At 42.8% G+C, this 26,795-nt stretch overlaps 1 protein-coding gene across 1 annotated transcript; it reads left to right on the top strand.

Annotated features, from left to right (window-relative positions):
- The first annotated feature begins 2,109 nt into the window (after positions 1-2,109).
- Positions 2,110-7,211, top strand: LOC135312444 (tetraspanin-7-like). The gene has a single exon (XM_064445844.1). It carries the CDS (start codon positions 2,323-2,325, stop codon positions 3,037-3,039), a length of 717 nt encoding a protein of 238 aa, XP_064301914.1. The 5' UTR covers positions 2,110-2,322; the 3' UTR covers positions 3,040-7,211.
- Positions 7,212-26,795: the final 19,584 nt, after the last annotated feature.

Below are 26,795 nucleotides of genomic sequence, written 5' to 3'. Positions count from 1 at the left end.
GACTCGCTGCTTCAGAAGAAACGTAGTTTCACAATTGTCACCTCCTCAGAGCCTCCCAACACTGTGTGTTCACTTAAGTGTGAAACTGTGAAAACCATCACCTTTTAGCCATTGGCTATGAAATTCCATACCTGCAGACCTCTAGTTTGTCGTTGCTGTGAGCTTTTATTCTTCCCTGTGAATGTTAGTCATATGATTTAGTGCTAAAATGGGTAATACAATGCGATGTACTGGGGAGTACTTCTAGAGCATGGAAATCATAATTCCTAAATCATCTGGACATGAAGATCTGGGAATCTTCTGAGAAGATCTGAGAATCAAACGAACTAGCTCAGACTTGATCTGTCAAGAAACTGATGAAGAGCTTAATCTCATAAAATGGCAAAAGAAGAGAATCTGTAAAATGCAGGAGTGATACCAGCCTCCTGCTAATTAAATTATTAAGGCCTCTAATAACAAACAGGTACTGTTTCAATGATGATGATGCTACATTAATGTTTTGACAGCTATGAGTTTCTGGTTGTATATTAAATGGATGTGTTAAAATGTGATACATAAAGCACCTCCTTTCCTTCCATGATTCTGTAACAGAAGAAAACCAACAAAATGTTTTTCTCAATGTTCCACACAAAACTTACCACTGGAGCACAATTAAACCTCAGAATTCAGTCCCAAAGCAGTTTGATAAGGATGTGAACAACAGGGTACTCTGACCTGATTTTTTGGTGTGGCTATTGCATATATAAAACCCCCAATTTCACTCAAAGTTATATTGGTGTAAACTGAGAGTAGTATTGTCCCAGGATAAGGAATTAAAAAAAAAAAAAAAAAGACCGACAGTTTGAAGTGCACAGTGATCCAGTAAACTGCACAGGTTAAAGATCTTTCACCACCTAATGAAGCTGTAATAATAAACGTTTTATTAAAACATTTTTAAAAGCAATATAAACATTTTACAGAAGGCTGATAGCGTGTTAGTATATAACAATTTATTTCCTGAGCGCCTGAAGACTCAGGAAAGTCAGCTCTAGGTCTCACAATGCCTTTGACTAGTTTCTGTATTCAGAGCAAAGACAGAGTAATGAAGATGGTACAAAATCTTGAACTGAAGAGTACTACATACCTCTCATGGTGCTGTCAAGAAATGCTAAAGAGAAATTGGTCACTTAGTATGGTCAAAGACTCACTAAGCAATTAATTACCACTGGGGTTTTTAATTCTACCTCTGCCTGAGATCCTGTCTCATTTACAGTTTCCTTTTCATCTTTTTCTTATCTGGCTTGTAGGAACAGCTTATCTTTTGCAATGAGACTGTACTGATGATGGAGTCTCATATCAGACCTTCCTGGGCCACTTGTTATATAGCAGCATCTACCGTGGACATTCCTGCATGGCCATTTAATGGCTTCTCTGTGGCTCAGTGTTACCACAGGCTAAATCAAGTGAATATTTAACAGACTCAGGCCACCCAGAAAAGTTTCCAGCTGAGAAAATCAAGACTGACTGACTGACTGAATAACTATGTAGTTAGTTAATATTCAGGTACAGATTTATGCTTGTGTTGGGTTGATGTTTGGACTTGACGATCTTAGAGGTCTTTTCCAGCCTTTATGGTTCTATGATTGTTTCTACAATCAAAGTATCCTAATAGCACAGCTTGATGCAGTATAAGAAATAAAACCTCTCATTTAATAGATTTCTTATGCTTCCTGTGGATTATTGGTGGAGTTTTTAGGTGCTACTCCTAATGCTTACAAGAAGTTTAGTCCCTTGCCTAGGGTAAACCTGTGCTGCAGCATATACCAGTAAAAGTTAATCTCGAGCTTGCAGAACCTTTTCACCCGAGGGCCTGCAGCAGGAGCTGCAGGTCCACATGCACCCCCCATTTACTGCACCCCGAACCTTGGGAAAGAGTGGGAAGGAGCTCACACGTGTGCTCCCCACTCTGGGTATCGCTGGTTGCTGGGTACGCGCTAACCTGAGGTGGCTGAGCGGTGAAAAGAGGATGGAGAGGGGAGAGGAGGGGAGGGGACCCCGGTCCCGCCCCGGCCCGGCCCGCCCCCCCCGCCACGCCCTGAAAAAGGGGATGGGAGAGGACGGGGCGGGAGGACGGGGCTACTTGCACCGGCTGCCGTGGGGCGCGTTTGGGGGCTGCCACCAGGACCCCACCGAGCGCTGCCTGGGAGACCCCACCGGTACCCTGAACACTGCCAAGGCGCCCTCTCCTCCCCGGCGGCACTGAGGCCCGTGGGACCCTCTCACCGCGACCGCCACAGCCCACCTGCCAGCACCACAGCCGCGGTGCCAGGGCCTGAGGGCACCATGACCGTGCTCAAGCTGTCCCTCATGGCCTTCAGCTTCGTCTTCTGGGCAGCAGGGCTGACCATGCTCATCATTGGCCTCTGGGCCAAGATGTCTCTGGGGGGCTACCTGGTGCTGTCGGCCAACGACTGCCCCAGTGCTCCCACCATCCTCTTGGCCACGGGAGCCGCTGTCATCATCTGGGGCTTCCTGGGCTGCTTCGGGGCTGCCACGGAGCACCGGGGCCTCCTGCGTGCCTACAGCGCCTTTCTGACCGCCGTGCTGGCAGCCGGGCTGATGGCGGGGCTCTCAGCGCTCTTCTACCGCCAGAACATTGCCCAGGGTTTCCAGGAGGGGCTACGCCAGGCCGTGCTTGCCTACGAGGAGGACGAGGGGGTGGCGGACGCCCTGGATGCTTTGCAGCGCGCCTTGTCCTGCTGTGGTGTGGAGAGCTACCGCGACTGGCTCACCTCGCCCTGGGGAATGGAGCAGAACGGCTCGGTGCCCCTCAGCTGCTGCCGGGCCCGCCGGGGCTGCCAGCGCAGCCCGCCCAACGCACGCAGGCTGCACCGCGATGGTTGCTTCAGCAAGGTGTCGGCCTTCGTCAGCAGCAACATGTTTTATGTTGCTACGGCTGCCCTGGGGCTGGCACTGCTGCAGCTCATTGGCATTGTGCTGGCCTGCCTGCTGGCTGCCCGTATCCCTGCCCACCTGCTGGGCATTGCCACCCCTCGCTGAGATCCCCCCGGTCCTGCCCCTTGTCCCCTCCAGCTTGCTTCTTTCCCCCAGACCTGGGCACACCCCATTGGGAAAATCCTCCTTTCATATTCCCCACTTCCACCTGAGCTTCCTCCTCCAGTCTCCGTTCCTCCTGTGGAGCCTGTGTCAGGTACATCAATGCCACAGGCATCTCCAGAGCCCCTCAAAGGTGCCTCCTGGCCTGGCTGTGCCCGCAGCAGGGCAGCAGGTGCCCACTGCCACCCTGCAGCCTCTGGACCGCTTCTGCAGACAGTGGTGACAGCATGGACAGACAGACATTGCTCTCTGGGGCAGTGAGAACAGCTGGTCAAGGCCGACCAGTTTTACTGGGTGATGTAGCATTTTGAAGCACTGAAATGGGGGCCAGGAAAGAGTAGAGGGTCTGGGAGAGCAAGAGGGGTATCTCAGTGTTACACTGGGTGAGTGTTCTTCTGAGACTGGAAAATTATGTTACTGGAAAACAGCTGGAGTGCACAAGGGGCAGGTCTAGTCTGGGGACACCCAGGTAGCCATGCCAGCAGCTGCCAGAGGGATCTGCTTGAGGGACTGCCCAGCAGCATGCACCCCACTGGAGCAAAGGTTTCCTCCCTTCCCTGTGCGCAGGTTCCAGCTGCCCGGCTGCCACAGGCGCTCGTTTCCTGAGGTGGTTGTTTCGATTGCTGATCTCCATCTAAAGGTGGAGCTGCAGCTCCCTCCTTCAGGACGTGCCTGTCTTAGCCAGTGCTTTGCTAGTTATGTCTTTGCACGGCTAAGACCTTGAACTCGTGTCCCTGTCATACAGGAGGATGGCAAAAGCTGCTGGGTCAGAGCCGGCTAGGGGTGGCAAGAGGAGGGAAGAGCACGTTGCCCTTCAGAAGTTTCTTTTGGACTTTTGCTGTTATCTTCAGGGTGAGCAGAACTAAGTCTCTGTTTTATAGAAGGGTTTCTAAAATCCAGCCCTCAGACTGACATTTTTCCTTTTTCAATCGATTTGTCTCTGAAGTGTGCACCCACCTATGTCTTTGAAGCCAGCTCTATACAAACTGAGACTAAACAGAGGACCTCAAGACTTGCTGTGTAGCCCTGGGTGTGTGCAGGACAGACAGCAGTGTAAATCTACAGGGTTTTGTTCTTCCCAACAGTTCTGGGCTTGCATCTGGAGCCTTAGGAAAAGCAAGCCCTGCACTTTAGAGGGTCCTGAATTTTTAGAGCTTCACCCCAGCTACTTCTTACTTCCTTAAAACCTGTGAACAGGACTTTTATGTGTTTCTCTGCCGCATAGCACAAAGGCATGCTGAATACCCCCTTTCCGCACAAAACTGGGGAGGGAGGATTTCAGAAAAGAACCAACAACCACAAAGGAACTCCAGGATGTGGCATCTAGGAACGTGACTAGCAAAGCTGTGGAGAATGGTCAAATGCCAAGAAATCCAAGCAGGACAGGAGATCTTCAATGAAGATGACTGATAGCTTCATGGGAGGAGTGGAGTACCCGTGGGGGAAAGGGGAGTTGCAGTGAAGCTCTGGTGCCCGGGCAATGAATTCATGGGATGAGGGGTGAGGAAGGCTTGGCTCGTTTTCTTCCTTGCTTGCCTTTACTACTTTTGACTACATTTCTGGCTTTCTTTCTTTCTGCCACTGAAAAGCGACTGCTCGGCTGCAAGGACAAGCCAGGCAGAGCCTCTGTCCCACTGGTGCGGGAGGTGAGAGCCTCTCTTCCCGCTCACTTTGGGAGATGAAGCTGGCCCTGCCCGCTGGAGCAGCCGTGCCCGCTCATCCTGGTGAGGCAGGGAAAGGAAGTGCAAACCCATCCCTGCCTCTCCATGGGGAAAACCAGATCAAATGCAGAGATAACTCTTCTGCTGCTTAAATCCTCACAGTTTCTATACCTAAAAGAACTATGCCTTGGTATTTCTGTACTTTCCCCCTGCTGAAGATAAGCTTCTAGGATTTTGTTTGACAATGCTCCTGGGGGTTAAACCAGGGCAAAATGTGTATTCACTTGGAAAGATTTCGATTTCAGGTATCTTCACTGCTTTTAATGGTTCATACCATTTAAAAATACCTGAAAATGCTACCATTTCCCTGTCTTCTGTGATAGTGAAGCCCTTTTGTTTTTTTCTCCCACCAGTCTTCTTTTATGGGAGGGGGATTGTTCAGTTCTATGGTGAATTTGTTCCACCTGCAGGACTGTAACTATTTCTGTCCTGGGGACAGTGCTGCAATTTGGCCTGCTAATAACAGCCCCTGACTCGCTGGACTGCCCTCGTAAAGGTGCAGCATTCCTGCAGAGCAAAGCAGTCTTGTCCAGGGAACATAAAGGGAATTCCCCCAAATTATATTAACAATTGCTCAAGCTCGATGGTAGTTGAGAATGTAAAAAAACCCAACCCAAACCAGTGTCAATAGGTGTTTCCATGGAAAAGTGATGTTTTACTCTCCAGATACGCGAACATAGTCTAAAGTTTAAATGAAGTTTCAGCTGAGGACTGCTGAATCCAGAACAGTGTTTACAAGCAAAAATCTACAGAGATCAGGAGGGAGTATCCAGCATTCACTGGAGTCCAGGCACACAAACTGATTTTACTATATTCATAAAAATTTTCTTTGCTCATGGAAATAATTCCCTTGGGGTCAGTTCTTTCAACCAAACCTCACAAGACCAAAAGCTGAAAAAGAGAAACTGGGTTTTCCTTTCTGGAGAGAGATTCTAGTCCGCATGGATGGGTCTTAGGGTTCTGAGTTAGCAGCTACGTTGTGCTTGGGTGGTAGCTGTGGCTTTGTCGTAACTGTCCCTTTGCTCAGGTATTAGGTGGCTATGTAATCATGATAATTGCATTCCAGGTGAAGAGTACAATGTAAACAGACTTCTCAGTTATTTGACTATTCATCTGAATAGATGAACTTTGAAAATGTGTTGGGAACCTGTCTTTACACAGAAAACAATGCTTCAGTTTTTTAGTGCTGATGTTTATTTTTTATTGGTTTACATAATATAATTTTTTATTTTTGTTGGTAAATGTCCCTGTTTTAACACCACTTTCTTTGGAGTTATGCACTAGTGGAACTCCTGTGATTTTTCTGGAAATCAATGTCATGTTGTAAAGTTTTAAAAGTATACTTTGTATGGGAAAGGGTACTTCAGAAATAAAGTTTAGCAAGTGATATGAGCAAAACAGGTCACTGTTTCGAATCCAATTCAATATTTGTATTTTTGTATGTCTCCTCATGGTTTAGCTAAGTGCAAGTGTAATGAAGTGTGCACTGAAATGTAAAGACAGAAGCATATTGTGGTATTTTTATTCAGAAGATCCATTAAAGAAGCAATAAAACAGGTACTGTGGAGAGTGTGGGAAAGGGACATGGGGTTGCGCTGGGTTTATCACAATTGTTGTCTTTATGCAAATCAATAAGCTCTGAAAATTTACAGTAATATGGCTTCTTTTTTTTTCTCCACTGATTCCTAAAACGATTTTTGATCCTGGTCTTGATTATGTTATATGACACATGACAGTCAGTCAGAATGAAGGATGCTCTTAAAACACATTCAACCAAAAACCTTGTGTAGATATTCACTTCAATTGATTTGTTGCATTTTTAAGTTGCCAAGAATATCAAAATAGGAATGATATGACCAAGGTTTAAGCATACCAGTGCATGTGTGTATGGTGGCCAGGCCTGAATCTCAGGACATCAACTTAACGTAATGAATAATTCAAAATTTAAACCATCACTCCGCACTCTTGGCTTATACTCGCTGAAATAGGATAAACCTTGGCAATGACCACGTAAATGTTAAGCATACTTGCATCACTGAAGATTTCATGGGCTGGCTGTGTATTTTAGTTGAATGTTTATTGCTAGTTCCTAGAATAATAATTAACAACATTAACTTTTGCAGATGTATGGAACAAATGTCATTCTTCTCTAATTAATTCCCAGAATAGCAGATTCCCAGTAGCTGTTTCAGTTGTCTTGAATTCTTTGTGCTTGGTGACCAAATTTTAATTTAATTTTTAGAATTAACCATATTCAGTGTTACTTTTGTTCTGGATGGTCAGAATGGCTGTAACTGGAAAATGTTACACCATCTACCCCTTGCTGGAATATGTATTTGTTTTCTGTCCTCCTCTTCACCATGAAGTCACTCATTAAAAATGGTATACTTTAATAAATGCCACTCTCATCTTCATCTTTTACAAACAGCTAATCTCAGTTTTAACATGACTGGTTATTTAATCAGTTAAAATCCATACCAAATTAAGTACAGGCGCAAGCTGTGTTGCAGTTGTAGAAACAATAACTCTGTTGTTTGGACAAACTGAGATTTAGGATTAACAGGGTGGTAAGATTAGACCCTTGTTATGAAACAAGGACTATTTTGTAACATTGATGTAGAATACCAAGAATATGACTCTTTCAAAGTTCATAAGTGTTTTGATATTTGGTCCAACATCAATTATTCGCTGGGCTTTTGTGCAGCTGAACTCGACATTACAGATAACCAGAACTGAAAAATGGCCTTTATAATGGATTGTGAATTTTTAGAGAGGAGATGGCTCTTCTGGGCTCAGAAAACTTAAACAACAAGTAAGAAGTAAGATTGGGTAAATCAGAGGAGAAAAAAGATTTCTTTGTTAAAAAGAAATTTCCATGCTTATTTCTGTATTTATCTTATTATAACATTATCTTCATTGTTCTGGAGAAAATACAATCACTTATTATCTCCATGACTTCTACTCATAGCAGCTGATATTGTACAAAGCCCTTGACAAGAAGAGTACTCATCCTTCTACTTCCACAGATAAATTACAGTAAAGATGCCCCTTTTCATAAGTCCAGCGACCTACAGACAGGAGATTTTGATAAATCAGATAGCATGGGAAGAGAGCTGGAAATTTAGTGTTTTCCCAGTCGTGTATTTTGGGTTCTAATAAAAAAGGCATGTCCGTGGCAAGTTTGGGAGGTCAAGTTAAGCAGTCTTACAACAGTCCTGTTCTGAAACAGCTCAAAATATTGGCAGAAACTTAAAGTCACACAACTACCAAGAGTCTGAGACTTTCTTTTAATCTGAAATCGCTTCTTCCCAGAGGATAGCAGATACCTTCAGAAGGGTATCACTAGTTTTGATATTATATTTGTTTGAGCTGTGTTGGTATCGGCATTGAACAGAGCAAGTCAAAAGATACCTGTCACTTAAAAGGATCTCTTTAGTTTCTAACGGTATCTGTAAGGATCAGGGGAACATCTGTAAAGATGTTACATGTCCAGTTCTTCCCCTTCATCCAGCCACACATCTCTACCTCAGGGAGCTTATCAAAGCCACAGTCACTTCCCCACAGCATCCCAAGTTCTGTCTCAGTTAAAGAAAGCATTTACTTGTGGGAAGAGATTTTTTTTTTTTTCACTAGAAAAGCAGACAGTTCACATTGGTTTATTTTGCGTTCATGTTGTTTCTTGGGCTCTTTGGTCCAGTGCCAGGGCATGAAGGAAGAGCTCTAGACAGAAGTACAGCTAAAATAATGTAGATCTGACGAAAAAAAAAAAAAAAAGAAAATGCCCAAAGGTGAAGGCAGATGTGGTGATGGTGAGACTGTGAAGGAGGAGAAAATGGTGCTAACTTCTGCACTGCCATAAAGAAATTATTTGCTGAGCAGAATTTAAGCACGAGCTGTGAAAATGATTTAACACTGGGTGAATCCCTTTTGACATTAGCTTTCTGATACTTGTAGTGTTTACTTTTTAATGCCTCTGGTTACTTTGTGCAACTTGAAAAGTTAACGGAATCACATCATATCCTTGAATTTAATGCTTTTCAGGATGATATTGTGGAAAAACATGCAAAGTGTACTAGAGGGCAAAACAACCTAGTGGTAGGACCTCCTGTGGTTCTTCCCTGTTTCCTGCTGTTTCAGAGGCTGACCATTTTTGTAAGGTAAGATTTTGGACACCAGTATGTTAATTGGCTAAACATATCTATCTGTGTAATTTTACTTTATATTTCAGTGTGCACCCATTGTGCTTCAAAGTAGTAAAAATACATGCTCCTACCCAAATCAATTTGATTGAAAACCATAGATTTCAATCTGTTCAATATGCCACTGTAGTTTGCTGAGAAACCAATTAAAGCATCACAATTTAACCTTGTTTTCTTGTGCCCTCTACTGTCCTGATCTACTTTCTGGGCCAGGAAAATTCAAATATCGAAGGATACAGCATTCCTATGTTATCAAAAGAACATGAGCACACACGCATATTTTTCAGAAGCTCTGTATTTATTGGTCAGATATGTGGATTTGCTTGTGGATGAGAGAGCGACAGAAAAAAGGAGCTATCTAGGCAACATATCGTTCTGTCCTTGACATTAGCTTTCATTTGCAGTGAACACTCAGTACTATCTATTGTAGAGAAGAAATCTTTTGTTAATGATTTTAATCCATGTAATAGAATTTAGTAGAGAATCTTATCTGGGCTACAGGATTAAAATTATCAAATTAAACATTTCAAATGCTCTAATTCTGTAAAGATTTTTCTAATCTGCTTGAAGCGATTTCTGTGAAGCCTTGCTTCCCCTGTTCTCACATTCTGCTGATGTCTAGAGTTACTCAGGCTGGCTTCACAGCAGGAAAGTTTTGAGTTAATTACCGTTTGAAGCTTGAGTATTCTCATTTTGTAAATATTACTCCTGTTTTATTATATTAGGATACTCAGGCTGATACACAGTGAGTATAACATTTGTGTTTGTTGGTTTTGAGCAATATTTTGAGTCTTAGGCAAGACCACAGCAAAATAAGGGGAGGTGCAATGCTCGTATTGACCAAGGCAGGCAGCTCCTTGGAACTGGAGATTCTTGGCAGAATATCGTATTATATCCTAGCATTGCAACAAATAGGTCAAATACTGCTTGGTGATTCACGTCATTAGATTGCCCAAAATAGCAGTTCTGCAGCTCTACTCTGTCTACATGAGATGCATGCATCTTGAGGTATCAGCAGTTTAAAGCAGTGATATGGTCTCATAAAAAAAAACTACGAAAAGGCATTTTTGATGCTTAGCGTTAATAATTTCTGATAGCTCCACTTCTTGCAGGTCACAAAGGTGGGGTGCTGGGAGTATCCCTGGTCAGTTCTAGGACTGACTGGAGAGTTGGGATTGATAATATCTTGGTTAAAATGTCAGTGTCAATTAGAGTAGTCCTACTGCTTTGTTCTGAGTGCATTTTCCAGGGCTGTTTCTTTGATGTTTGGTTTCCTGACCTTGCAGACAGCACTATGTAGGGTGCCTGCTACCTTTTAGCAACTTGCAGGCAAAATAACTGAAGTGGTGGTGTTGGGAAAACGCCCTGTGCAGTAAAGTGCTCTACTTTCTGAGCCTTCAGCATCCCTGCCATGATATAAAGGAAACCTGTCTAGGTAGTAGATGTCTTTTACATTGTTTCTGAAATTTGTTGTTGTTTATTGGAAGGGTAATAAATAAACTTTTTTCCATGAAAGCTTTGCCACGTAATAAATTTCCCTTGGAGGACTGGAGTGATGGTGTCCCTTCTGGTCACGTCAGCCTCTGCTGTGCTGAGGTTTGCAGGAATCTCTTCTCACATAGCAGCTTGCTACTGAGGGGGGACTGCCTTGAGTAGACTTTGGAGTTCATCAGCACTTCAGTTTCCTGAAACGACCCTTTTGACAAGGTGCTTTTCTCAGTAGTTGTGCTGGAGTATTATGCCATGTTCCTTGACACAGTGTACTTCTCTCCCAGTAATCCCAGGTACTGTCATTCTTGCCTAGGAGCTCTCAGAAGAGATAGAAGTGTAGGCTTGCCATCTGCAGTAGCACCTTGAGTTTCGGTGTAGAGTTCAGCCAAAATAATCATGAAAGAAAAGCACAAATCCAACAGCTAAATATACCTATGTCATGATTTGGAATAGATCTGTTCACTGAAACTGGTAAAGAGAACACCAGGATGGCAAGGTAATAAGCAGAATTTGAAACTAATTAATATTGCAGAATTTTGCAGCAGTGTAGCATGTCCACACTTTTTTGTCCATTTTGCAGTTCCAAGACCTGTCCCTGTAACTCCACTTCTTATTCAGTGTTATTATCTGTAATGCTCATCTCAGTTTTGTTGCTTTTTTGCTGCCTTCTGGGTCCCTTGAGCCAGCTCCTCTTTCTTTTCTAGCTTCGCATTCCAGAAGTCAGGCAGTCCTTCCAGGTCTCAGCTCCTGGTTGGACATGTGTTTGGAAAGAAGCCTCTTGATCTGACTGGCTTTAGTAACAGCAGCTTTCTAGCACTAGTAGTCACCTTTATGTTTTTTAATTATATGAAAAATTTGTCAGAAAGTAATAATAATTTCAGATAGCTATTTTTCTATTAGGTAATATTTGTTTCTTACCAAAGCAAACACCACCAACATCCACCTCCCATGTGTCTTCTTTGTTGGCTTGATGGTATTGTTTGTTGTCGCTTGTTTTGTTAAAATGATAATACTTTGGGAAACTTAGGTAGAAGCTAAATTAATTATTTTACAAGGAAAATAAGTGGGTTTGGACCAGTTCTAGTGATTACATTAAAAAGTTAAAGAAGTTTAGAATGTACCATTGAGCAAACCCATCCTCAGCAGAAAATAAACGTGTCATCAGATACTTCCCGGAGAAAGCAGAGGGCTCTCTTCCAGATAGACTTCCAGACAATGAGCTTCATGGTTTGAAAGCAGAACAGAGATTAATTTTAAGTCTCCTGATAAAGGGCATTGATACATATACCTGCTTAACACAGCTCTCCCTAACAAGTAGAAATGGAGATGTGAGTGCTGTTCTGAAGCCAGCTTTCTAGCATATATTGTATACATTGCACTGCCAGTGTGTCAGGGATGTCATCCTTTGTTTCCATTCTGTATGAAGTTCCTTGTGTGCTTATGACATTCACATTTATTTGTTACTCAATTTTTGGCTCAAGACAGTTTCCATCGTGTTCTTTTCCCTTTGCAACAGGCTTACCATCAGTGTTGAAACACCATTCTGTCCCTGCAAGTGGATCCAGTAAGATTTCTCCAGCACTTCCTACATATTTCACCCTAAAAAAAAAAAGACATTACTATTTTTCACTGAGTTTACACTGTGCAATATCTTGTTTGCTTCTAATCTATGATATGAAATACAGATTAATCTTCTTGCCCACAGAGCCTTCTATCAAATAAAAAGCATTGCTTGCCTTTAAGCCATTTATTTTCCTGAGTTTGCTCAATGGTACCGTCTAAGCTTTATTAATGTAATTCCCCTGATGCTTCTTCCTCTCTAGCTTTTAATTATGACATTGTAGTACAATCAGCAGACTGCTGCTCAGCTCCTTAGATGTTACATTTTTGGGAACTGCATTTCCTTTGTTCTTCACCCTGGCTTTTATAATATTGATTATTTCTATTTGGTATTTACATGTTTCCAGGACATACTGTTCTGCTGCAAATGAGATTTGAAAATAATTTGACACCCTAAATGTCAGACTGGTTATTTCATATTTAACTTGATCCAAATTATTGCAATACTGAATTCTGGGACTCTTCCAGAGCTGGTTGGCACAAAGCTGGAAGCCATCAGGAACTTAAAACTTCCTTCCACAAAAGTGGGGTCCGTAGGTTCTTTTGTTTTATAGCACTATTGATGGACACCTATATACATGAGCATAGAAAGCACAACTGTGCAACCTATAAGGTAGTGTGTGCACATATCCATATATCATTTGGCCCAGGCTCAGCCATTAGACATGACCGGGCTGGCAGAAACAGAGATATCACCTTCCAGGGCTTCAATGAGCTCTGCCCTTTTTCCACAGTAGGGCCAAGACAACCACTAGAAATGCAACAATTTCACCAAGGATGGTGTTAATGCAGACTAAAACACAAGGAATCAGCTGTTGTTGCTCTGTGTTTTCTTTGAGGCCATTCACCCTCCCAGAGCCTAGAAGGGCCATGCAGACCAGCCCAATGCAGTGAAGGGTGTGTGGTCTGGGCAGCTGGCACTAACCCATCAGATATCAGCCCACAGACAGTTTGCGGTGTGCCCTGTTATCAGTGGCTTGTGCATTGCTGATGGCAGAAAGGTCAGACACTGCTTAATAAAACCATTAAGCCCAAAGCCCATTTGAATCTGTAAGCTTGGGTATGGGAATGGAGATGTCATTGCTGCTGATATGTGCACCTACATAGCACGCTGTGGAAATCTCTCTGCGAGCTCTGTGCTCTCCTTGCTCAGACAGAAGCTGCCTTATGGAAAGCAACATCTCTCTGTAGCGTTTGCTGCCTGGCTCCATCAAGGTGCTTGATTCTGACTGGGACGTAGACCGTGGCTGAAAGGAGGTTGTAGCAAGGTAGGTGTTGGTCTCCTTTCCCAAGTGACAGGTGATAGGACAGAGGAAATGGCTTCAAGTTGTGCCAGGGGAGGTTTAGATTGGATATTAGGAAAAATTTCTTCACTGAAAGGGTTATCAAGCATTGGAACCGGCTGCCCAGGGAATTGGTTGAGTCACCATTCCTGGAGGTATTTAAAAGATGTGTAGACGTGGCGCATAGGGACATGGTTTAGTGGTGGACTTGGCAGTGTTAGGTTAACGGTTGGACTTGATGATCTTAAAGGTCTTTTCCAGCCTAAACAATTCTGTGATTGTACGATTACAGCCAAGGTGTTTATCAGAGGGTGGTTTCATTCAGTGCTGAGTTCCCAATAAACTAACATAGTTTAGCACAAACCCCAGTGCAACATAAGTAGCTGAAATGAATTCTTGTTGTGTTCTGACCCAAAAGGAAAAAAGGCTTAATGTTTAATACAGAATTTCAAATATTTATATCTAATCTGTTAATAGCGCTAGGTCCTGCGGTTTATGAGATGTCTTGCAAGTCTCATCCTTAGCTCTCATCTGAGATAAGACAAGTTTGGATCATTTTCAGTTCAGTTTATATTGAACAATCTATATAAAATATAGGCCTAGGGTTTACTCTACCTTTGTTCTGTCAGCCATTACACAAAACATAACTACAACCATCAAATCTTCTCTTTTATGCATCATCCCTTTGTAGATCGAAAGGATACTTGGTTCCCAAAAGTAGTTTTCACAGACACTATGAACATTTTGCTAAGCCTGTACTCTTACTAAAAATGCCTTGCTCTTTAAACATATATTAACTGAGGCCAAATCCTTAATTTCTTTTGGACCTCAATATTGTTGTATTACTGCTTACAATCCAGAAGTCACTAGTTGATGATATTAGAAGTATCGCCCCTGTCCTTTTCAAAAAGCTGTTTGGTGACACTTCAGGTTTGCACTTTCTCTGGAAGACCCAGACTTGGTGTTATTGCTTTTTCTTCCACAAGTTAGTGTAGATTTGCAAGCCATTGAGTAAAGGAAGAGGTAAAAAGGCAATTTTGAGGGATCCTGAGGAGTGGGTGTATTCTAGTAAGTAAAAAGTATCTTGATGTCCCATTTCCCATCTGGCATTTTTCATCAGTGTTTCACAACACTGTGGTTCTTCCGTGACATAGCACTATCCCACTCAGAGACAGGAAGATGTTTTTAAACCCACTGTTGGGGAGAGTCAGAAGTCCCTGTGCAGGGTAGAAACTGAAGAGGCATGGAGGCAAGTCGGAAGGGCTAAGCGTATGGCAGCAGTGGTTGGTAAGGGCTGCAACAGCATTTAAGGGAGATGGCTGATTTCAGGATGTAAAAAGGACCGTAGGACTCTGGTTGTGACGTGGTGTTTCCTGGGATGCTGACTCCAAGCAAGCCACTTAGGAGGGCAGATCTCAATCTTATTAACTGGTCTAAACTGGGGATTTTTCTTCTCAGGGCAAATTTTCTACAGTTCAAAGGGTGTGTGTGTGGTGTGTGAGTTTTCCTACATGCTTCCTGACACATTTATTCAATAAAGCTGGTCTGACAAAACAGCCGGCATCTCTAAAAGCAGCTGGCTGTGATACAATGTAGTAGCAGGAGGAGAAAGAAAAGGAAAAATGGGTATTTTTCTCCTTATTCTGTCACTGCTGGTGCTGGTCAAACCAAAGTGCTCTTTAGTCATTCTTCCTAATTTAATCAGTGCAGTGCAGTCTACTGAGCTGTACATAGGTGGCAACAGGGAAAATGAAGTGTTTGCATTTGTCTTTGTGCTGAGCAATTGCCTTGGACAGACACCTTCTGTGCAGAACTCATCCCCACCTGCTGGACAGCAAGGAGAAAGCAGACCTCGCGCTCCATCCCACCATGGCTGCCCAAATCCATGCTGATTTATGCAGGGCTTGTGAGAACAGTATCCCCCTGGTTATTTTACAGCTTTTGGTGCTGTATTTTTATAGACTGTGTAAACATATAATTCCACATGGAATGGGTCAATGCAATGCTAGCTGTGCCGTGCTGGCACTGTGAGTGATCATAGCTGATGCAGGGGCTGTTTGCTGACATGGATGATCAGAAATAAGGAGCTAATGTGGAATGGGAATGTTAACTGAGGATATCAATTCATTGAAGTTTAGACACTAGAGACAAGAAGAAAATATTAAATCATTCTCCTTGGGATTACTTTTGATGTCCACTGCCCTAGAATTTTGTTCCATTTCCAGTTTTTCAGAAAAGAACCTGGCAGCTGTGGAGGATGGAGGACGAGTTGAACAAGAATCAGCAGGGTGCTATTGCGGCAAAGGTGGTCAACCACATTCTGGGCTGTATTAACAACACTGTTGCCAGCAGAACCAGAGAAAAAATTAATTCCTTGTCTCTGGCACTCATAAGGTTGTGTCTGGAGTACTGTGTCCAGTCTGGGATAAGAAAGAGTTGCCCAGCTGGAACTCATCCAGCCAAGGGCTACCAAGCCTGTTTGGGAGCTGGAGAGCATCATATATGAGGAGAGGCTGAGGGAGCTGGAGAAGAAAAAGCTTAGTGGGGCATCAAATTGCTGTCTTCATCTGTCTTGTGGCATGATTTTAGAATGCCCAGTATACAGTTCTCTGGATATCAGAGCTGTCTACGTTTGCAGAGCCTGCACTTCTGTGTTTAATCACACCATGGTCACTTGTAGGAACTGAGACGCATGATAGTCACACTTCACATTTGAGGCAAAACTGAGGGGGAAAGAACAACTTCTACATGAGCAAACACAGTGTGTAGGATATTGCCACTGGGCAGTCACTGCATCGCACCTCTAGATAGATCCAGGCAATCTATCATTACTTGCAAGGAAGATGAATGCTTAATTTCAGTCCCACTATGTTAGAGACAAGAAGCAGTGATTTTTTTCACTACTTTATCCAGCCATTTCAGGACAAATCAGTTAATATTTATGTCTAGAGGTTTTGCACATCATTCATCATCTCCTGTTCCTATTCTCAAGCTGGGCTGACTGATTTGAAATTGTGCTGAGTGGAGGCACTTGGGATGAAGTGGTATGAGTTCCTATTGTGCAGTTGTCCTTCCCTCACCCATTCTTGAGGAGGTTTTCCACTTAGAAGGGACTGAAGAACCATGGCATAGCCAGGAGGAGAAACCCAGAGGAACTCAGGACAGACATCCCAGCTGGTAAGGCCCGATGGCTCAGCAGACCACCACGTAAATCTGCCAGCCTGGGTCATGTAACTTCCCAGCAGGTCTGTCCAGCTGGGGCAGAGCATACACTGGTGTATCTAACCCTGCTTCTGGTTGCAGTGGTGGCTCCCACAGAGCTAAATGAAGCATCTCTGCACACCATTTCTGGGGTTTACTCACTGTGGTTACCAGCTTGGATGAGCCTGTACTCATTGTGCACACCAGTCAAACCGCTGGTTCATAGAAGGAATGAATGAAACCTCTTGAAAAATGTAACCAGATGTTGAACAATAGTCACTGAGTAGTAACAGATGTGACTAGACCAGTCAAGTGTTTTTGAGGCCTCGCCTCGGCATGCAGCAGCTTTTGAACTAGAATATGGCTATACACAGTCCTGCATTTTTATTTTTTGTATCATGGGAATGTACACACTCTGAAGAGGACAGGATAAATGACAATTACAAATGTGTTACAAATTCTAACCTGATAAGAGAAACTTGATCTTGAAAATATGCTACAATGATTTTTAGCACATTTCAGCTACATTTTGTTTACATCTTCAGTTGAATGGTTGGATGCTCGTGTCATGGTAGTGCACTTACTAAACAGTATGCCTTGAGGTTATTATTGGGTACTTTTATTCATTTGGGCACATTTTAGAAAGCAGGAGACCAAAGGTATCATCTCAGGAGGTAGCCTTGGGAACTCTGCTGAAGTACACTGCCTGCCGGGACAGTTGTTTTTTGGAAATAGGAATTTTACAGGCACAGAGGGAAGGTTTCCTTTCAGTTAAGTCCTGTGCAGCAGCAAGCTGTAAGCAAATTCAGGGAGTAACATTACAGTTGAACACTGACATTAAGCTTGGCCCTGTGAGGGCAAGCAGTGCTCTGATGTGATTCATACCTTTGGTGTATACATTTGTGTACACATGCAAAAATAGGAGGCAATTATGTTCAGTGCTAGGCACTTTAGATGGCTGTCAAATGCTGATATCCAGAACTGATTAGTCATTTCTAAACCAGTTTTCAACTGGCAAAAGAAACTGCAGTGTGAGAATGGCAGCCTGCATACTCTTAATCTTGCCCTTTGTCTAGTGAGGCAGGTGCCAGAGCTGTATCTCTGACAGAAATAAAATGAGATTAGTATGTAGAGGGCTTTGTGAATTGAAATTCTTGGAAATACAGTGTTACTTTATCAGGACATTGTTGACTAGCAACCTCTCAAATCCCTATTAGGAAGAGATTGGCAATATGGACTTTTTTTTCCCCACTCAGAGGTCTAAGGCATAAGGGAGACTTAGAGACCACAGGGAGAGCAGTAAGAGACATTTTCTATGTCAGAAATAGCAGAAGACCAGACACATGCTCATGTCTCATGTAGACTTCATCTATTGTGGACTACAGAGTTGATGCTGAGAATGCAAGAGGGAATGGTTTGGCTGTTTGGGGCCACAGATCATCTCTCTGGAAGCGGTGAAGAGGTTACTGAAAATCAGAATTGTTCTGATAGACTTATTCTTATTGATGACATGTCATCTGACACAGTCCTTGAAAACATGGGATGCTCAAAATGAAACCAGCTCAAAGTACAAGGCACCATATACCTAATTTCTTTACTCTCTGACAGTGCCCTGTTGCATTCACTGGGTGTGAGTAAAGCTAAATCATGAAATCCAGTTAGCACTTTTTTTAGTAGGAAATAAGTAGGAATAGATAAATATTTGGAAGTGAGCTTCCGTTACTAAGTTTGGAACAAGTAGAGTAATTTGATGGGTTAGTGGAACATCTCTTTGAAAACACAATTATAGAACACTAGAGAAAACATCAATGTTGTGTAATGTACGTTTATCTTATTAATGCCAGAAAACTTTTCATAATGCCCATATATAATGATTTCCTGGTTTGTTGTTTGTAGTTTAAACAAACTTTTACATTTAAAACATGCAATTACCAGCTTCAAAATCCACATTTTTTTAATAAGTAGGGCACATAAAGACCCTTATGTAAAGAACAGACAAGAAGTCAGTTGTTCACCTTACTCCCAGGTGTCTTGTTTCTGGGCAAATTATCTTCTGTGTTTTGTAAAATTGACTGTAAGAAAATATTTGTGCTTTGACAGGGCAGGTATGCTACTACTATTAATGACATGTCTGGTAACAAGAACTGTACTACACCGTTTCATGCTAAGCTGTTTTTTTCTTCTCCTGCAAATCTCTACCTTGTACCCTGTGGTGATACCATGAATATAACTGAAGGCTCCAAATACCAAGCAGTGTGGTAGATTGGAGAAATCACTGCAATGCCTGGCAACGCTGCTTGTCATTCAGATTAAGATGGTGCATAGGCACATTTCCGCAGAGGGCCTTTTTCACACAACAAAAAAAAAAGTCAGTGCTTGACACAATTGTATTAGATATTAGAAAGCTGCCATGAATATTTTGCTTGGTGCAAACATTGGTCATCTCCTGCAGATTTTGTGTTTGAAAAGTAATTCTTGTCTCCCTTTTTAGCTACTACCAGGCTGAGCAATTTTTAGTCACCCAGTAACTGCACAACTTTTGGTATTTATCTAACAGGCAAGATTGGACTGTTGCAATTTGGTGCTGTTATATTGATTTTCTGAAAATGTATTTATTAATGTTACTGAAAAGACTGGAGTGCCTGTATGGCTGTAGGCACTCAGGCAAGTTTTTAGAGATGCAGTGGACATAGCGAAATCCAAAAGATAGTGCATATGAAACTAGCGAGTTGGTTCTCAAGGGGCACATCGGGCAGCTGGATACCAGGTTGTATCCTTTGGGAGTTCTGGGAAGCCCCTCCAAAGCCCTGTAGAGGCAGACCTTAGGTGTCTTGTGTAGACCCTTGCTCAGAGCATTGCCAAATCTAGGTGGTTTCAGATTCAGAGAGGGGTTGGACAGATGATCTTCAGAGGTCCCTTCCAACCCTTGCCATTCTGTGATTCTGTGACTTGTATGTCTCTGAGATCTCACAGTAAACAGTCTTGGAGCCCATAATGAGGGCAAGTTTCAGAATAGCTCCACTGTGATCACAGCTGTGGAAAGAGGCGATTCCTCATGGGCTGTCCCTCCTCACGGAGACTTGGATGACTGAAATGCTTGCTGAAGCCTAGGCAGCAGCCAGGTCCCTGCAGATCCTGCAGTGCTGTTGTCTGATGCTCTCTATAGGCTGCCCTGATCACTGATGTTACCCAATATCAGTTCCTTAAAGATTTTAAGATATAACACTTCTATAGGATTTTTTTTCTCCTGTTTTATATTTTATTCTCTGATGTGAAGAAAAGACACTTTTCTGTTTCATTGGACTCAAGTTAGGCTCTTCCTGTTTGTGTATTTTTACTTCAGGTATTTCTTCCACCTAGAGATTAATATCTTTTCTTTGTTGCTAAGATTTTCCAGCCTGATCTACCTTCAGGAAACTTGAGCTGTCCTGAGCTAATGCCAGAAAATGTCCTTTAATTTCATGGGTCACTTACGCTTGCGTTCAGGCGTGACATGATCCAATACCCATCGTTTCAGAGACTGACCTTGCCCATCAGAAAATATACAAGTAAAAAAATATTTAATCTTTCTTGCAGTGGAGACACAGAGACCTGAGGGAAAGACTGGCTCCGGCAGTAATGTGTTTGCTGCACAGGGCGGACGCGTCCCGCGCATGGGCTGAGCTGCCAGCTGCGCTCAGTTACGTTACCTGGAGCCATGTATGCCAGTTGTGAAACTGCTCTCCGAGCACATTGGTATAAGTTTGGTTTATACAAAGTTAATATTTTCCAAAAAGTAGTTTAACTTTAGACTGATTCAACAAACCATGCTTGAAAAGGCTGTTTAATCTCCCTGGTAATTTTTGGGGACTCTGGATATCTATAAATGTACTTATTCAGATACCTTAGAGCACAAGAATGTGACCGATGGCACAGAGATGCTGAAACTCCTGAGTAAGCCTGGCTGGGGCTGGTGTGGGCAAGCAGGGACCTGTGGGGTCACACAGAGATGGGCTTGGGCCCCAGAGCAGCCCAGCCTACATTTGCAGTATCATTCCTCAGTGAGCAGTTGCCCTGCTCGGCATGTTGGAGGTAGCTTACCCAGAGCCAGCCTCATCATCTGCGTTGTGACTGCCCAAGTCCTTTACATCATCTCTGGCCCTTCAGCAGATCTGCTTTTGTCTGTCTGGTCCACCTCACCCACTCCTGTCCTGTGATGGGAACTCTCTGCTCAGTCCCTTAAGCATTCCATGGGACTTACTTAAAAAGAGATGCTCTATTAGCCTTCAATCCTGGGTAATTTTCACCAGGTGTAATTACAGCCTGACTTCTCTCCATTCCCCCTGAAATTTCGCTTTGAAATTGTTGCCACTTCCTGTTAGAAAACCCATTTCACTTCACTGGGTGTGATTGCACTTCAGGAGTGAGTAAAGTAATTTCTGAATGCAGCCTGAAAATGCTTTCAGCTGAGGGTTACACTGGCTTCTTTTTCAGGCAGAACACAGTAAAAGGGTTAGTCAACAAAGGAGATGGAAATTGAAGCTTTATGTGTACACATCAGGGAGGAATCTGGCTGATCAGGAGAAGGGTAAAATAATTCCTTCTTCTTTGAAAGCTGACCTTTCCTCTGGCAAGGTAAATCCAATTATGATAACTGCACTGATTTCATTGAGGTACCACTGGGAGCACTCCAGATCCATAAAATAAATTAGCATAAACACAAAGGACACACGATAGGTGTATGGGAAACTATTCCAATTTCTTTCTGTGCAGTATTAATATACTATTTATCAAAGCTGTGAGTGAAGCCTCACAAGTCACGAATAAATGTTTTTAGCTACATACCACTTTTAATGGTAAAAGGATAAGCATTGCTGCTTGCTGCTGGGGGGTGTCTCTTTGCAGCAGACTTAGTAAAAGAATTTCTACTCCCTGTCCATCACTGACATTAATTCAGAATCTATTACATGACCTTTGTGGAAACATATTTTCTCTGTTTCTGTCATCCGCAGTTGCAATAGTTTTGAATTTAATGTTGCCATTTAAAAATTTTTATTTCTTCCTGATAAACTGATTATAAACCTCTTGATAGGCAAGGCTGTACAACACATGCAAAGATGTGTAAGTATATGGGATGATAACAAATGGGTACTAACAAAAAATGGGTATGTATGAAAAAAAAATCAGGTAAATGTGTCTACAAGTTACTTGCAAGTCCAATGTTATGATTATCTCTTAATAAGAAATTACATAAATGGTGATTTTAGCTTTAAGCTATTAAATAGGTATTTGTTGATTCTTAAGTCTACCTTCAGACAAGGTTTGAATTTTAATTGCTGCCACTGGGTGAATGTATAATTAATGCAGTATGCAACTAAGGTATTGTCTGATTAATTGTTCTTATAGTTCATTTAGGAAGCCTGATATTGACACTAGTTACCAGGATAATGGCTGAGATTGTTACAAATACTGGTACTAAACGTTAAAATCACTCATAATTAAGTTAACAAATTATAATATTTTATCTCCTCCAATGATATTAATAATGGATTCTGTGGACATAGTAACAACAAAACTGGACATTTAGTGAGTCTATTTGGGACTTTTAAGGGAGTTGGCAATTAAGGGAGCTATCAAGAGGAAGATATTTTAACAGAAACATTTGGAGGTAATGTATCATTGGAATAATGGTTCTGCTAAATATTAGGAATTATTTCTCCAGGAGTAAGAGATAATTGGACCAGCACATACACATTACCCAGTGCACAGAGAAAGTCAACTAGCTGATTGCTACCCTGCTAACAGAATCAATGTTATCTTATTCATATGTTTGCTGCTTGATTAATATTCAGGGAAAGAAAATGGAAATGATACCATAAAATCCTTGGTTTTCATTGAGGTATAGCAACTTCTATGCCATAAAATCTATATGTATCAGCCATCCGTGCTAAACAAGTCTTGTCAGTGCTCCTCAGGAGCTTTGGGGTTTTATTTCTGCTATAAATCTGCAGAGGAAACATCATTAAAACTAGCTATTTGTGTAGTCATTTATTACTCTGAACCTGGTAGATTGCTCAGCACAATCATAGCTTATTTGGACACATTTGGTATCAGTTATCGCATGGTCTTTGGCTGCCTAAGCAAAACCAACAAATTGACATTTAAAATTTCAACATTGCAGTGGAGAGATTAGTGCTCCTGTCTCTAAGGCGTTTTCTAATGGAGTCAACTCCACAGAATACAAGAAGCTGGTGGGGAAGGCTGGGACATGGACTTAGGAGGTGTGAGGTATTCCGGGGTAACAAGTCTTGTATATGTGCCCATCCCACAGTCAAGCAAAGCTTGCTCTTCAATGAGAATGGAGGCTTTGTTTAACATTTAGCATGGGTCAAGTTGCCACACACAGCGAGTTAATACACCATAAATCCACAGCCTAATTTTACTTCATGGTAGCTGAATGTTACTGTGTTCAGCTTGCAAAACTGATCACGATGGCTCATATACATAATCTTACCCTCCGGGTGGAATTCACCTTGCACATGAACTGGTAAATTCCACTGCGTATGGCTTTCCAGATCTGGTGAACAGTATTAGCACCTGCTGGTCCTCCTCATTTTCTTCATTGCTGGTAGAGGAGACAGTTCTGCAGCCTCTTGTGTGCCGGCTCTGATGGTGTGCTGCAGCCAGGTGGGTGCTCAGGTGAGGCAGAGGCAGAGCAAAGTGCTGCGCAGCCATATATCACCTGTAGCTCAAGGAGTAAGGTGTCGTGAGGATGGCTGGGGGAGGGGCAATACGGGAGAAGAGAGTATAACAATGGTGTCAGCTTTGGCATTTTGGTTTGGAGGAGTAGTGTGGTTTTGGAGAAAATTCCATGACAGACTGCCAGCTGCGCACAGGTTCATTTTGCAGAGTGGATCTGTGGTGAACGCAGCTTCTCCAGGAGAAATCAGCCCTGGAGGTGCCACTTGAGGTACAAACCAGACCCTGTTAGAGAAATAATGTCATGTCCAGGCACGTGACAGGACTCATATGCACGCCTGGCAGGAATGTTTGGGCCAGGGTAGCACACTAAATGTCATCTGAATTTAAACTCCCAGATCACACATACTGGAGCAGTGAGGAAATCAGCACTGACTGCTTCAATTTCCTACTCTGCTCCTATGGCACTGCATTACTGGCTAATGAAGAAGCAGCCAGTCAAAACTAGGCACAGTGTCCATAAGAACTGGCTTTAGAAAAATAGTTTTTATGTGCAAAGGGGTATATGGTGGAGAAAGAGGGCAGAATTTCAGAGGAGGGCTCAGCAGGCAGGGACGTCGTGGATTGTGGGTGAAGAGGAGGGGAGCAGAAATAAGTTAGTGACCTGCCCAATAAAGGACAAGCACTGGCTGCATGGCCTTGGGCTGCGACTGACTTCCCAGAGGATGGCTGTTGCCTTTGGTAGCTCTGGGCCCTGACTCACCCACTTTCTGCTCATTGCCTACTCTCTTGCAAAAGCCAGCAGGTCAAGCAATCTCTCCAGCGCCCCTGTGCATTGTATAGCCAAGGCAGCACCCATGGGCTTTCATTTCTCAGTGGGTAATATCTTGGCCTGCAGAAACAAAGAAATGGGCAGCCCTCCAGAATAGAGGGCGCGTTTTAATGACTAAAAAGTTGAGACTGCTCAGTGCTTGCCCAGGAGCACTCCGAGTAGGGGCAGCCCTGAGCCCAGGCAAGCAGGCAAAGCTGCCTGCACAGGAGCGGTACAATGGCTGTAGGCTTGCTGGCTTCTTGGCAGATCTGCCATTGTCTTACTGGTGTCTGACAGCAGCTCCCAAGTGTTACTGGCCAAGCACTAGATAGAAATACATAATAAATTAGCAAGTTATCTCATCAGAAGTCTCCTGCCTTGATTTTGTACATGAAACCTGTCACCAAGTATCTTGTAATTTACTGTTAGCCCAAGCAAGAAACATTTTTAAAAAACTAGTGATTTACATATCTTAATTCACTACACAACTTAGAAAACTTAATTAGACAACTTAAAACTTGCAGAAATTAGATAATCTTTTATGGATTTTTGGTTTCAATGCTTAGGGTAAAAATCAAAAGGCAAATTCCCATTTGCAGTGAAAATGACATTTCTATTTTAATATGCATTTGCTGAGGAAGTCAGTACAATATAAAACCATAAAGTTTTAATTAAAACTGTGTAAAGCCCAGGGCCAGAACCTCCAGAGGAGATACTTGGCCTACTGGGAAAAGAGGAGCATGCCTGCAGAGGACGTTTTATTTGCCAGCCCACATTTCCTCTAGTGTTTCCCAGAGATTTGGTGTAACATAAACCTGCATTTAGATGGTAAAACAGAAAATAAGGAAATGAAATAACTCCTGCTTTATGTCCAAGTGTCTCTTTCCAAGACTTTTCTCTTGGATCTGTCCTCAGTTCCTATCCTGTGGTTACTTTAATATGAGACTTTGTTTAAACAGAAAGATTTATGGCAGGAGACCAGACTTCACCAGCACTTGAGTAGAATCTGATGATTTAGAACAAATTAGGTAGTGGCAGGCCAAGCCAGCAACTCTTATAAGTAAAGACAGGCTTGCAGAGAAATACTTTGACTGCTGCTGTGGGACATTCTGACAAATCTGTGGGAAAAGAGTTAAACAGCCTTTTGCAACAATCCTGGAATATAGAGGGAAAAATACAGATCTGCATATATATTTTATTGCTGGCTTTTCCCAGGTTGATGCTCTCTTTCCACAACAGAGAGTCCCTTGATTTCATGTGGTCTGGGAGGGGTCCCCAGGAGAGCAGCCAGGCTGCTGGGGAGCCTGCAGGGGTCTGCACGAGGGCAGAGACCTTAGATGTGTTGAATGCTGCCTAGCTGCAAGTTTATATACATTGTCCCAGCTCTCTCAGCTTTGCCTCATAAGAGAGGTGCTCCAGTACCTCCATCATCTTTGTGGCCCCTCACTCAATGTCTTCGTTCCAGGCATGACAATATTCTCTGCCACTGCCTTGGAGTCATTCTCATGATATTTAAAGCTTCTCCCAGAGGCTCCTTTGACTCTTCTGCCACTCTGGTTGTCATCTGAAGCATCCCTTTGCTCTGATGGGATACCTGGTTCCTGAGGCTCTCAGCTCTGTTGTTGTGGACTATTTCTTCCTTATAGCTAGTCTGAATCCACCCTCTTTTAGTTTAAAATGATTACACTTTGTCCTATCACTACAGGCTCTACTAAAAAGTCTGTCTCCATCTTTCTTATAAGCCCTCTTTAAGTACTCAAAGGCCACAATAAGGTCTCCCTGAAGCCTTCTCTTCTCCATGTTATTAATGTCTTCTATACTCCTAGCCACTCCTTTACATTGTTTAGGCCTTTCCAATAACAGGATAAATCTCTCGACGTGAAGTCCACAGGACTGTACATAGAGGAGAAATAGTATAGAGTTTTCTTAGCCCCATTCCGGCACATCTTTCAAGTTTGTGTGGATGAACACACCCGTCATTTTGCAAAAGAAGTTCCCGAACTTCTCGCAGAAACTCTTCCTCTCAGCAACAAAATGTACCCATCTGTCTCCTCTGCTTGCACCCCAGGGTGTGGGCACAGGCTTGTTATCCCAGAGCAATAACTGCAGTAAACTACCATGGCTTTACTGACATAAGAGCTCTAAGAACAACTGACATATAAAAGCTCTTACAGCAAAAAACCGGTATAATCTTTTAAGCATGTAATTCTTCTTTAGAGGCAGGCATCTGCAGTGGAGGGTATGGGGTGGTTTTCTGTCTCATTTCATGCAAGACACCAGATTTTGCTTGTGAATCATGCATTCCTCTTCCAGGGATTTATTGTATTCTGTGCGCTCCCTGGATGTGTTTTTGGAAAGCTAGACTGGTGAATGCACTGAGTCCCTGAGATTAAAAAGCAAAATTATTTCTAGTTAACTAAAAGAGTCAGTAAACTTCTTTGCTTTCAAGCCCAGCAGGAGGCCCAACAACTTCTTCTTTCAGCTTAGGCTGGCTCTGACTCCGGGCAAATTCATTCTGTGAACAAATAGCAAGTCAGTAAAGCATTAAGTCAGAAGCATCAATAACCACCGAGAACAACAGGATTGGCGGGCCAGCATTTCCTTGAATCTGACCTGCAGAGCCCCGAGATCCTCACTGGTGTGGCAGAGTTATTCCTAAATTTTTCTGTTTGTACAATGTTGCAAAAAAGCTAAG

The sequence above is a fragment of the Phalacrocorax carbo genome, chromosome 1 (assembly GCF_963921805.1).
Source record: "Phalacrocorax carbo chromosome 1, bPhaCar2.1, whole genome shotgun sequence".
NCBI classification, from domain to species: Eukaryota; Metazoa; Chordata; class Aves; order Suliformes; family Phalacrocoracidae; genus Phalacrocorax; species Phalacrocorax carbo.
Note: the sequence above shows the minus strand (reverse complement) of the source record. Positions and strands in the feature narration are given on the sequence as shown.